At 50.2% G+C, this 12876-nt stretch overlaps 1 protein-coding gene across 2 annotated transcripts in view; it reads right to left on the reverse strand.

Moving 5' to 3' along the window:
• The window catches only part of LOC144099083 (1-acyl-sn-glycerol-3-phosphate acyltransferase delta-like), a 34827-nt gene extending 21957 nt beyond the window's left edge, over positions 1 to 12870 (reverse strand). The window contains exon 1 of one of the 2 annotated variants that reach the window (XM_077632169.1): positions 12715 to 12870. In XM_077632169.1, coding sequence (XP_077488295.1) covers positions 12715 to 12749 — 35 coding nt within the window. In that variant the 5' untranslated portion in view covers positions 12750 to 12870. Of the gene's footprint in view, positions 1 to 12708 lie in introns of both variants that reach the window. The other variant, XM_077632168.1, reaches the window with a different exon arrangement.
• Between the last annotated feature and the right edge of the window lie 6 nt (positions 12871 to 12876).

A 12876-nucleotide genomic window follows, 5' to 3' on the forward strand; every position in this document is an offset into this window, starting at 1 on the left:
TGCGGCCGCGGCCCTCTCCAGTCTGCGCATCGCACCATACGCCACTGCCCTCACCGCGGTCCTGACGAACGCACAGGGGACCGAGTTCCGGAAGGTTCACACAGACGTGTCCACACGCACGCGTCACACTGGCGTCCCTTATCTCACGCTCGGCCTGATAAGTCAGGTGGTGATGGCCCCACTGACGCTCACACTCCGTATCAACGGCCCGCTCAGAAGGTCATGTACCCTCTTGGGACAACTGCTTGACCCACGCGCGAACAGCAGCTGCGTAGAGTGCTCCTCAGGCAGCATGGGCAAAGATGCCGATACGTGGCATATGTGCTGCGGCGGCTACTGCTCACGCTAGGCAAATGCGAGGCGATCGATAGCGAAGGGCAAAAGTCGACCAGTGAAAAACCCCTCCCACGGCAGGTCTGAACGCGCGGCTCGCCCCGCGAATCGCACTGCAGCTGGCAGCCAGCCACCGTTGACGCTTCGAGAAAGCAACAGTTGAAGCCGCCGCGGAAAGGGAGGGAAGGGGGGGGGGGGGGGGGGGGGGGGAGGTCCGAAGCGCGAGGTCGCTAGTATTCCTGTATATGCTCCCGGAACACTAGTGGTCGCCGCATTTCGCAATCTTCGCAGTCCCCCGAGAGCCTTCGAACGCCTGCACGGCGCGCCGGTGCAAGGGACCATAACGGTATGGCGCCAAGCTGCACACCATTCGGAAAGTTCGCTTCGCGTTCGCCTTCCGGCCCGGCGTCAGGTTCGCCCCCGATTTCGCCGGGAATGGGCTAAAAGCATTTCATGCTGAAAACGCGCGTTTGCTGTGCGATGTTGGAGCAAAAAGCTGGGCGATTTGGTCATTAAAATCTAGGAACTTTGCACCAGCGCAAAGCACGGTGAAGAAGGAGCAGACAGTGGTTCTACGATGCAGGAAGTGACACAAAAATAAATGAAGGCACTAGCAGATGCAGGCATCAGGACTCGGTGGCTAGCGCACGTGCGCTATTGATATCCAAATAGGCATTCTTTTTTTTTATGGCATAGCCCAAGCGGGAGCGCTGATGCAGTTATTGCCTTCTTTTCCAATGCCGCAGGCCTCCAAGATCTCCCAGCTTTGCTTTTTGCCTACCGCAGACACGTATGGTGTTGAACTCTTCTGCAATGGGGCGTGCATGCGAAAGAACTGCATGCGGCCTAAAATAAACACAGAGCCCTCCACTACGGGACTTGAACTTTCTTCGCCCCGCCTTACCCGCCGCGGTGGCTCAGTCGTTAGGGCGCTCGGCTACTTATCCGGAGAATCCGACCGCGGCGGCTGCGTTTTTATGGAGGCAAAACGCTAAGGCGCCCGTGTGCTGTGCGATGTCAGTGCACGTTAAAGATCCCCAGGTGGTCGAAATTATTCCGGAGCCCTCCACTACGGCACCTCTTTCTTCCTTTCTTCTTTCACTATCTCCTTTATCCCTTCCCTTACGGCGCAGTTCAGGTGTCCGCCGATATATTTTTCTTGCTGCATCCGCTTCACTGATGCAGCAACAAAAATTCATAGATATAAAAGTCAGAGACAAAAGTAAAGGGCTGATGCAAGCAACACATTTTAGCGCTTGTCAAGTTAAGATGACGAACAGCGACAGTTTGACGCTCCCAGCTGGCATCTCCATTTGTTAACCCCCGCGAAATTAACGAACTGGCCACTGGGACTGTCAGTCTTCGAAGCAGAGACTTTTCAACTGGTATTTTAAAAGAGCTCTCGTGACTGTGACTTCACAATCATGGTGCGGAAAACGTGAGGCACAAAAAACTGCGATAAAGTCGCTAAGGCGTCGTTTTAAATCGTTCGAACTATTAGCCACCTCCCGCGAAGACATAATCACACCATGTAAAAAAACAGCTAATTATATTGCAGTTTTTGCACGCCTTACGCTAGAGAGTTAAGATCCTCCACCACTGGAGCGAACAGCGCTGGCGTCGACCGTGCGCTAGTGACGAGTGGGATCACGTGACTACTTTGTCCCCTGTTAACGAGTTCCTGCGCCCTACACTTGGATCGCCTGTCGTAGCGGAAACAGCGGCAAGTTATTTGTGCTTCTGTCGTGTCAGGGTGGCTTATTAGTGCCCAAATCAGGCGAAACAGCGGGCTCCAGAGGGGCCAACGCACCCCCCCCCCCTTCCTGTCAGTTTACTAACTGTTAACCGTAAGATCAGATTTCTGACAAACGCTTGATTCTTCTACCATAGGAAAGTTTATGAAATACACAGTGTGACCAAACTACAGCTTTGCAGCTTGTCTTAAAACTTTTCGTTTAATAACCCAAATTAATCTAGTCCCAATACAAGTAGTTCGTTGACTGACCTCTACCAACGGCCATGATTAGCGCAATTGAAACAGAATTTGCGCAAACTATTTCAATACAGTCAATCACTCCAAGCACGTAAGTACACCTTTATAAAGCTGCCCCTTTCATCTTAAGTTTGATAGGCATTAAAAAAATACACCTTTAAATAGTGCACAGCAAGAGAAAATTAAGCGAAAATAAAATTAGATATTTAAATAAAAACGTTGCATAAATACACAAGTAACCAAAAAGCGATATATATCCATGTCTTCTCAAGCGCTCTGCTCGCCTACTACAAGGTCGGGTTCGAACCCGGGTACCAATTTTCAACAAAAAAGCGAGAGCGCACTGTCGTGTTTGCAACGAGCCTTTCAGGAAGCAAGACTTCGTTTCCTAATTTGACGCTAAACTGCATGCAAAAGAGGTGGCTCAATCACATCTCCACATTGCAACCATTTCAATTTAGCTCCGCGTCTTCTCAAGTGCCCTGCTCGCCTACTACAAGACAGTTCAATGGACCAGTCGAACAACGTCACAACCTCCTCCCACGAAATCGACTGGTCCGCATATGATTTGTATTGCACTGACATATTTTTGCCACTCTGCACAGATCCGCACCTTCCACGTGTATATATATATATATATATATATATATATATATATATATATATATATATATATATATATATATATATATATATATATATATATATATATATATATATATATATATATACCAGCATTCCATAGCCCACCGACCGCTTACCTCCGACTGGTGGCGTAGCAGCTTTATGGTTGTCCACAACAACGTAAACACATGCACTGAATGACTGCTAGGGAATGTTAATCGCTGCCCAGTTTAATTCCTGGTTAATTTAGACCACCTGCGATTCTTTAACGCGAGCTGGCATAGCACAGAAAACGGACGTTTTTGTATTTCGCCTCCATCGAAATACAGGCCCCGCGCCAGGTTGGGTTATGCTGCGATAGCTCGGCCAATGGATGAGATGCTTTGTTGCCTAAGTCGATTTAATGGATTCCATGTGGCATAAACAGGACCACGAAGCCATGAACATGTAAACTGAACGGCCTGAAACGCACTGCAAAGCAGGAGCGCGACGGCCGAGATATCACTTCTGGCGTCACGCAGGCGCTGCCGAGAGATGGCGACACAGTACGTCCTCGCACCCAATACGGTAGTGCTCCCCGCAACAATTTTGTTAACCGTTGTGACAGCCATTGCGGTAGCGCCTCTTCCCACTGAGGCGTTACTCTAATCATCAACGTCGTCTTTTTCAGATCACATGGCTCTTACTGGCGCCATGACACCCGCTATTACCACGAAACTGAAGCTCGCGGACAGCAATCCTGCGACGTTTCTGCAATCAAGGTGCTCAGAAGCATAAAAATATTATTTTTACACAGATTTAGATGCTCGAACCCGACCGCGGCGGCTGCGTTTTTATGGAGGCAAAACGCTAAGGCACCCGTGTGCTGTGCGATGCAAATGCACGTTAAAGATCCCCAGGTGGTCGAAATTATTTCGGAGCCCTCCACTACGGCACCTCTTCTTCCACTACCCTCCTTCATCCCTTCCCTTACGGCGCGGTTCAAGTGTCCAACGACATATGATACAGATACTGCGCCATTTCCTTTCCCCAATTAATAAACTAAAACCAATTAATATTATATGCAGCATGATGGCGCCGCAGAAGGTAAGCCCAACCTCCTCTCCGCGCTCTACCTCCGTGCCTCACGTGACCTCAACCTCACTTCTTGAAATCAACGCCACAGTACGCCCCCGATGTCTCCGACCACAACAGTCGCAAAACTCTCCACAGGGCCTGTTAAGTTAGAAGCCCACGGCGCCGATGGGTCGTCGTCCCCCCACCCGCACCTGTTCCCGGGAGCGGTCATCCCCAGGGGAAATAGAGGAATTTACTGAGCGGCGTGACGCCCACGCGTAGGGTGCCTCGATGCCGGCTACCGGCACTAATCCTTTCGGCTCTGGCGCCGAGTCATCCCCTGCTGACCGACACGGGGCCGACGACCTTGTCCCGCTGAAAACATTCCTTTGCTGTCAGGGGAGACGGCAAATCCGACGCGCGGCAATCGATGGAATGCACGTGCAGCGAGCTGCGTACGCGGAGTCACGCGCCCTGCACGTTCCAGGAGGTGCGAGGTCCACTGGGCTCGGACCGGTGAGCGCTGGGCGCCGCCCACTTGTACATACGATGTCATTGCTTTGCTATTGGTTCAAATTGGGCGAGAGCTGGTTTACTAAGCTCCGCCCAATTATCGAAAGGGTTAAAACCCGCTGGAAACAATGACTTTGGACGAGTGAGCCGAGTCTCAAGCTCGGCCGTTTTTAACAGCCTTTTTTAAACAGCCTTTTTTAAAACTGCCTTTTTTTTAACTGCCTTTTTATCAATCCCGACTTGAATAAATCAGTTTGTTTGCCAAGAAGTTGGAATTGCAGCCCCAACCGGCAACGTGTCAGACGAGCGGACGAAGACCGCTAATCGCTTCGTACTAACCGCCGTATATCGATCACCGGCGAGCGTGCCATCACCATCCGTTGCTCGCGACGAGCAACCGACCAGCCCAAACCAGCCATCCCATCAGGAGGAGGGCAAGAAGTTAACTGGGCCCATGCCCATGTATTTTAATCCGTCTGTCGGCCTGGAGGTTAGGTTGAGAGACTGCCACGCCACACGCAGCGTTCAGACAAACTGCTCAGCGCAGCTGAAAACACAAGCTTAGTAGAGAAATAAACGTTACAAGATGTCACCGTTAGCTGACAACCCAACTCATAGGCGGCGCGACCATCTGTTAACGTCCGCGAAGTGGCCACTGGGGCCAGTCAGGTTGATATTGAAATGATTGGAATTGTTTGGGGGGAAAGGAAATGGCGCGGTATCGTCTCACTTACCGGCGGACACCTGAACCGCGCCGTAAGGGAATGGATAAAGGAGGGAGTGAACAAAGAAAGGAATACAGAGGTGCCGTGGTGGAGGGCTCCGGAATAATTTCGACCACCTAGGGATATTTAACGAGCACTGACATCGCACAGCACATGGGCGCCTTAGCGTTTCGCCTCCATCGAGTCAGGTAAAACCGAAACTACGCCGGAGAAGAAATTCATAAGAAAATTATTCCCCGGTGCAAAAGAGTTACACGTAGCGATTAATGTTCACTCCTCTTTCAAGCACCGTTCAAGGAAATAAAAAAAGCGAAGAATTTGCCGCGCATGCGACACCTCCCTTCCAAGTGTGCTGCGTACCATCTGTGCAGCGAGAGCTTGCTTTTCTATGAAAGAAAAAAAAAAGGAAACGAAGTCACGGGAATACACTCATGAGCACGCTTGTCTAGAGCGCCGGAGTCGTGCTCTGCAGAGCGAAAGAAGCTATGTTTTAAAGTACAGGGTTTCACGGAAAACGCTTGCGCTGAAGAGCAGCCGCAGAGATCCGCAAGCGGTACATGCGCAAGTCCCGTGCCCATTACAGGGCAGCTGCGTTACCATTTTGCTGTTTTCTCGGCAGCAAACAGCTCGGGCGCTCCAGACGAGCCTGCTCACGGCTGTACTGCATAAAACCTGCGCACTTGCAGCTACCCGTCTAGTAGAATGGCATGAAATAATAAAATGCATTCACTACGACCTAAACTAAAACTCTTGAGTTCCATCTCATTCAAAGTCGCATGTATTCAAATGTTTCGAAACCAATGATATTAGGACATCGTTGCAACGGCCGCAAGGCTGTTCGAAATGGCGGCTGTAAGACGAGCTCTGACGAGAACTGCTTAAACCAGTTAGCTAGTGCACATATTTTGCATTATTGTAGAGCCGCAACCCTATTAAGCTCCACTGTACTGTCCCTAGAGCGTCCACAGTGCGAACCCATTTTGGTGAATCCATAGATCATACTAGGCACCTTATACATTCAATGAGCTTGTGAAGTTCGCTGACCTTTGCGTGGCGCCAGTCGGTCTCGTGTTCGCGAGGAATGCTGCACCAGTGGGGTCGGAAGTGGCTGTATTGTGATCAGCATGTGGCCAACAAAGGGACCCGTCCCGTCCCTGCCTCCCCTCCTTAAGCGGTATTCACACGGGGGACCTCGGCGCGGAGGGACGGGGAGACGAGGCGCGCTACGTCACCGGCCGGCCAAACCCCTCCCCCGCTCCCAAATTTAGTATTCACACGGGCAGCGGGGAGCCGCCGCGGGGGATCTAGAGGCGCGAAGCGGCCGGGCGGCGTGGGAGGGGTTAAAGAAAGGGCCGGACGGCCGGTTTTGCTGTTCGTTGAAGACAGCGAAGGCTAAAAAAATAATAAAGATTGAAGGGAGATAAGAGGGAAAAGAAACCGAAACAGGGAAACAAACAGACAGTTCCCAGCACCGGAGCTGAATACACGTCGAACTTTCTGGCGCTAGAGGATCCAGAGCAGGAAATGGACGTCGCAAAAAGGCGCAAGTACGTGTTGTTGGCGGCTCTACTTGAAACCGAGGATGATGACGATCTCTTCAAGAAAAAGCGGCGGTGCTGGGTGAAGCCATGGATGCAAGAAAAGTCCCTTGGTGTGCAGCACAGTCTGTATAACACGCTCCGTGAAGATGACCCGGACGAATACCAGAAACTGCTTCGTGTGCCGCATGAAGTTTTCTTGTGGATGCTGGAACGCATCAGACACCGGATTGAAAAGCAGAGCACAAACATGCGGACCACCGTCAGCGCGAGAACACGTCTTGAAGTGACGCTTGGCTTCGTTTGTTGGGATAAGCGAGCTATTGACAGGGGTAGCAAGAAACTGTAAATGTGACATCGTTGCTTTGCTTTCTTTTTTTTTTGCAGGAGAAAGTTCTCGCTAAGCCGGCAGTTTCGGTTGGGCCACAGCACTGTTAACAGCGTAATATCAACAACATGCCAAGCAATCTGTGATGAATTCAAGGCAGAGACTTTGAGAGCACCCAAATCTGAGGCTGACTGGTGGGAACTGATGGGAACTATTCCGTTCCCACGCTGGTGCCGACAGCAAGCAATTCGACAAGGGAGATTATAAGTCTGCGAAGGCACAGCTCAAAGGGCTGAAAAGGAAAGAAGGGGCTGTCTGGTGTACCTCATCGTTCCTATCGTGTTTCATGCGTCTCGAATTTTGTGCATTCCTTCATTAGGGAGAGGGGGGGGGGTTAAAATGCTAAGATGCTTTGCAGCGACGAGGCAGTTATTATTATTTTGTTTTTACAACAAAAGCCGCCATCTCGGTTTACCATGCTCAAGGAGCGGGGCTGTGCTGATCTGAGGAGGGAAAATGCCGACAGTCGAGGGGGGAAAAATTAGACGAAAAAAAAGAGATGCGTGAAAGATAGAAGAGAAGAAACTCTGAGAAGATGCAGACAAACACAAAGACGACGTATGCCACAAAACGCATCTTGCTCTAACCAGTTCATAAATATTGGACTTCAAAAATGTTTTATTAGTGCACGCATTCCTCTTCGTCCAACGTGCGCAAAATCCACGGCAAGAAGTAATACAGCTCCGTCGACAGCGGAGCGCCACTCACAGCGACCCCAACGCGCGCCCTGCCAAGTGCCGCCTAATCTCCCGGGGACGCGGGGACTGAACGTAGCGGCCGAGCGAACGGTCCCCTCCCCCGTCGGCGGCGGCCGCCGGACCAAAACCGGAAACTGCGTCGCCGCGAGCACACTCGAAGGCGTGACGTGTACGCAGCCGCCGTCAGTTCGGGAGGGATTCCATCCCCCGTGTGAATACCCCTTTAAAGGGCATGTCTGTGTTCTTCGCGCAGTCACGGGCATCACCCCGTCTTGAAGAAGCTTAGGCAGGTAGGGCGGTCGACATGTGTGCAGCGTCAAGGGGTTGCCAAGACTTCGGGAATGCAGGAGATGCGCGATGATACGTGAGGAAATGCCCGAGATACCGCAGGATCAAGTGACCATGAAGCGCATTCTTCCCTCGACCCACTCTTCTTTTTTTCTGTACAGAACTTGAGTGATCGTCTCTCTGGCATATGTTTGCCTCTGTCTAGCATGCACGTGTGCGAAAGAGAAAGCAGATGACAATGTTAGGAATGTAGTAACTGCTGTGCAGTGGCTGCTGTGAAAAATGGTAGTCGTGTATGTGCTATTTGCGAGTTTGGTTGCAACATCCCCCTTTCCCAAATGTTTGTCTAGTCGAGAGAATTGCAGAGCTTTGCCTTTCCTCTCCCTGGCCATTGTTCAATCAATATTCTTTCCGCAATTTGTGATTAGTCGGCGGAAACCTTATTTTTCTTTCCGTAACCACTTGACTGGTGAGGAGGGTCCCTTGTTACCTTATTGGTTGCTGTCCCCGCTAAGGGCGGAGACAGAGGGTTTAAAAGAAAGCGCTCTGGGTTGAAACACAGGGCTGAATTCGTCTGATCAACGGCTCAGTCATGTTGTAAATAGCTTCCTCCTTGCTTGTTTCTTCTTGTTTTCTTTTTGTTGTAAATAAATAGTTAACCTTCTCCTTTCCTCGAGTAACGTGAATGTTTGTGACTTAGAACCACCGGGTCATCAATTAACCCCGATTTCGTTATCAACAAGGTGTTTCCTCTCACCGCCACCTGAAGGGGATTGCAACCGGCGAAGTCGAGGCAAGATTGCGACTGGCGCAGTCTGAAGAGGAAACCGAACTGAGCTGCCCGATTATCTTTGACTTAAACCTCGCAATCAGATACGTGATGTCATTGCCAAGTTTGAAGAATTGTGAATCCTTATTGTAACTTCTCACCAAAAACTAAGTGACAGTAACATAGGCTGTTGCCGCTGCCGGACGGCGCCCTACAAGCCCAACTATGGCTTCGGCGTGTCCGCGTCCTGTATTACATCCGTACTTAGAAAAAATTATTATTACTATTGTTGTTGTTGTCTTAAACTTATAAACACGCTGAAATCGTAACACCAAAACTGGTGACTTCGTGTAACGCGCCCGTTTCTAATGCTAGTCCTTGGACGTCTTATGCAATCCGACCGAGAGAAAGATCCCTTTCGCATGCCTGTCGTCAAATAAACGTTACCACGACGAACGCAGTACTATTTAGCCGTGCAGAAACCGCATTCAGATCAAACCTTCGAGCTGTAACGTCCAGTGTCCCCAGACCAACAGGCAAAGAAAAATGATGTACTCTTCATAAAACCAAGGCGCAAAAATCAACAGTCGTGAACGCGCCCATGCTAATTTAGCTAAAATAGCTTCGCTGGTTGTGATCTGGAAGTGCAGAAGAGCTCTGGAACAGAACAGGCAACCGAGCCTTACGTGGACACCAGTAACCAACACAAACGAGCTCGAGCGACAGTTTAACCGTTGCACGCAAAATCTGCATTAGACCAGGCGGCATCCGAAGTAAGCGCAATTATATTCATATATCGACGGCACATCCAAATCACGCACGATGCCAGCGCATTACCACGGCTGAACACGCAACACTGGAGGGGAGGAAAAAGGACAAACGCGACGCACTCCCAGGCAGAACCTTCGTGGGAGCTTCGCGACCTTGGAAGCCCGGCTCACGGCAATTGCGACGCGAGATCCATAAGAAAAAAAAAAAACTTGCCGGCAGTGTATTCACGCCAGCAGGTACGGGGCCTCAAAAAATGGTCGGCACAAATTAAACGGAGGGGAACAAAATACCTGAAATATGACGCGATAACCAACACAGCACCGCGGCTTCGGAAACCAAAAAACACTCATGGAACAAGGACCGATAGAACGCCCAAGGTTTGATACTATCAGTGCCTCTCGGCAGGCTTATCGATGGACAAGACTGCGCGCGACCTCAGGACTAGTATCAATTAAAGCTGCTCATACGAAGGAACAAGCGTGCCCACGGTCTCAAAGCAACGCGTCCTCACGATCGACCGGCGACACGGATGCGAGTGAACCAGTTATCAAGAGCAGGATCACACGGAAGAAATCTCGGTTACATCACACGCTCGCAAGAACGCGGCAGAAGGTCACAAGTGCCCCATGCAACGCGAAGCAAGACGCCGTAACCTGTACGAGTCGCAGTGGTACCGCGACGTCGCGGCGTACAGGCCATCGGATGGACAGACCACGGTGTGTGGACGTTGCTCAACTGCCGACACGCGCGACACGCCCGCTTCGGGGATCATTAGCATTGATACCACCCTTCGAACGGAAAGTCAGCGTGCAAAAAAAAAAAAAAAACAGACGCACATGCGGCGAAATATGCCTCTCAGTGGCGCAGGCGAGACGACGCAGCAAGTCGAACGCCAGTTTCTCCACCCATCACGTTGGATCCATTGCCCGCAGTTTAATCTGAAAATAACTTCTCCTTCTCCTGAATCCGGGTTCGAACCCGACCGCGGCGGCTGCGTTTTTATGGAGGAAAAACGCTAAGGCGCCCGTGTGCTGTGCGATGTCAGTGCACGTTAAAGATCCCCAGGTGGTCGAAATTATTCCGGAGCCCTCCACTACGGACCTATTTGTTCCTCTCTTCTTTCACTCCCTCCTTTATCCCTTCCCTTACGGCGCGGTTCAGGTGTCCAACGATATATGAGACAGATACTGCGCCATTTCCTTTCCACCAAAAACCAATTATTGTTATTATTATCTCCTGAAGTTCACCGAACCGGCTTCTACAGAACTCTGCGACAGAGACCTACCACGGACACGACTAACGAATTCTTTATCCCCATTTTTTATCTCTTTCTTCATTCGATCGCTGGGCTTATGACGTCTGTCGTCTGCGCACCCTACAGAGCACCAAGCATATCTGATTAGTTTAGAGCCAGCAAGATAACATTCCTTTTCTAGATTTGTCGCTAGCGCGCACGCACGCACACGCATACATACATACAGGAAAAACAACGACCGCACTTGTACGCCAACCTAGAAACCCAAGAAATCCCTCGGGAATAAATGCGCACTGGAAACGATTTCGCTATGGAAGCCGACAACGAAGGTAAACCTGGCTCTCCAGATATACAAAGCAAATGACTACTGCAACCTAAGCAAACACGCCAAATATTTATTTTCGCCGCAATTTCCCGCTTCCCGCTGCCTTGTTTTTGCACGTAAACTTCTGCATCCTTGTACGGGTCAGCATTCTGTCGCACTCCACAATGCCGCGACCACCTGTACAGCTTGCTGTAGAAAGGAAGCCGTGCGATTAACTTTTTTTTTTTTTCTATCCTTCCAACTCCCTGCGATGTGCATCACGAATCAATGCTGCTGCGGTCTGTGCCAACAGTCTGTGGCTTAGTCCGCGAGCAAAGGTGGAAGCAATTCTAGACTGTCTCGTAATATTGACCGCACTGCCGCTGAAACAGTTCGCAGTCCGAAGTTGGCGTTAGCGTATCACGCGATTTCTAGGATGGCAACGCGAAGCACGTGAAGAAATAGGAAAAACTGAATCACCCGGCCATCTCGGAGTTAGATAAGTTGAAATAATCGAATCTGGTCCAAGAGGCACAGTAGGTAAGCCAAGAATAATTTGGCATTACAACTGCTGACCAATTTTCTCCTTTCCAAGAGGAAAACTAAGATTATACGGCTTCCTCTTCCTTCTCATCTGACTGAAAGGGGGAAAAAAAAAAAACGCGAGGCTCGGTCGGAGGAAGATACGCAAAGGCAGCTTCCTTAAGTACCAGTAATATAAAAACATCGTTTCAAACTGCCAAGGCCGCAGAAGATATCCAAGAGCAGCATAACGCAATAGCCTTCAGATCAAGACGCAAGAGTTCCAAGATCTACACCGCTTTTCCTGGTAGACATGCGCGAGTAATAGTTAACTAAGGCTCCCAAATTTTTACGCGGGCGCTGCTCAGTTAAGAAACATTTTGTTCTTCCAATACAACCGAAACTGCCGATATCAACATAACGCGCTTTCGTCCAGAATAGCAGCAATAGAAGCACGATCAACCGCGTAACGCAAGCCGGAAGAAAGCTGTTGAAAGCGGTGAAAAGGGAGTTGCCATTGACCGCGTTGGTTCTGTTTCACACGGCACAGGTTCCTTCGCTATGAGGTCACTGACGATGAGATATGACGCCTGAAATACCGTACAGGCGTGCGACTGTTGAAGCAATCGTGATTTGCGTTTGATTCCGGCCACAATGCTCACAGCTATTAAGACGGCGCAAATGTTTGCATTCGCTTCACTTGAATGAGATTTGAACAAATGGCATAGTTCAGTTAGAAGCAACTACACTCCAAGTGCCCAACACGGGAGATGAATATGTATAGCATGTACGCAAACCATGAGAGCGCGTACAGCGAGAAAAGCCAATGGCCTCATGACCAAGAGGTTTGCGGTAACGTGCCGAGGATTGCGCGAAAACAGCGTTAAATCGCCAGCTGCACAGTGAAGCAAGGATCATAAAGAGAGCTCACACGAACCTCGCTGATGTGTCGGTCGTCGAGGAAGAAGACATCCTTGGTCAAAGCATAGGACACACGACAAAGTTACCGACGACGCGCGACGACCGCTGGCTCGCTTCAATCGCCACCTCTCCTCAGCCTCAGCCACACGGGTGGTGCCATTGTCACGTGTCATGCGAT

The sequence above is a fragment of the Amblyomma americanum genome, chromosome 7 (assembly GCF_052857255.1).
Source record: "Amblyomma americanum isolate KBUSLIRL-KWMA chromosome 7, ASM5285725v1, whole genome shotgun sequence".
NCBI lineage: Eukaryota > Metazoa > Arthropoda > Arachnida > Ixodida > Ixodidae > Amblyomma > Amblyomma americanum.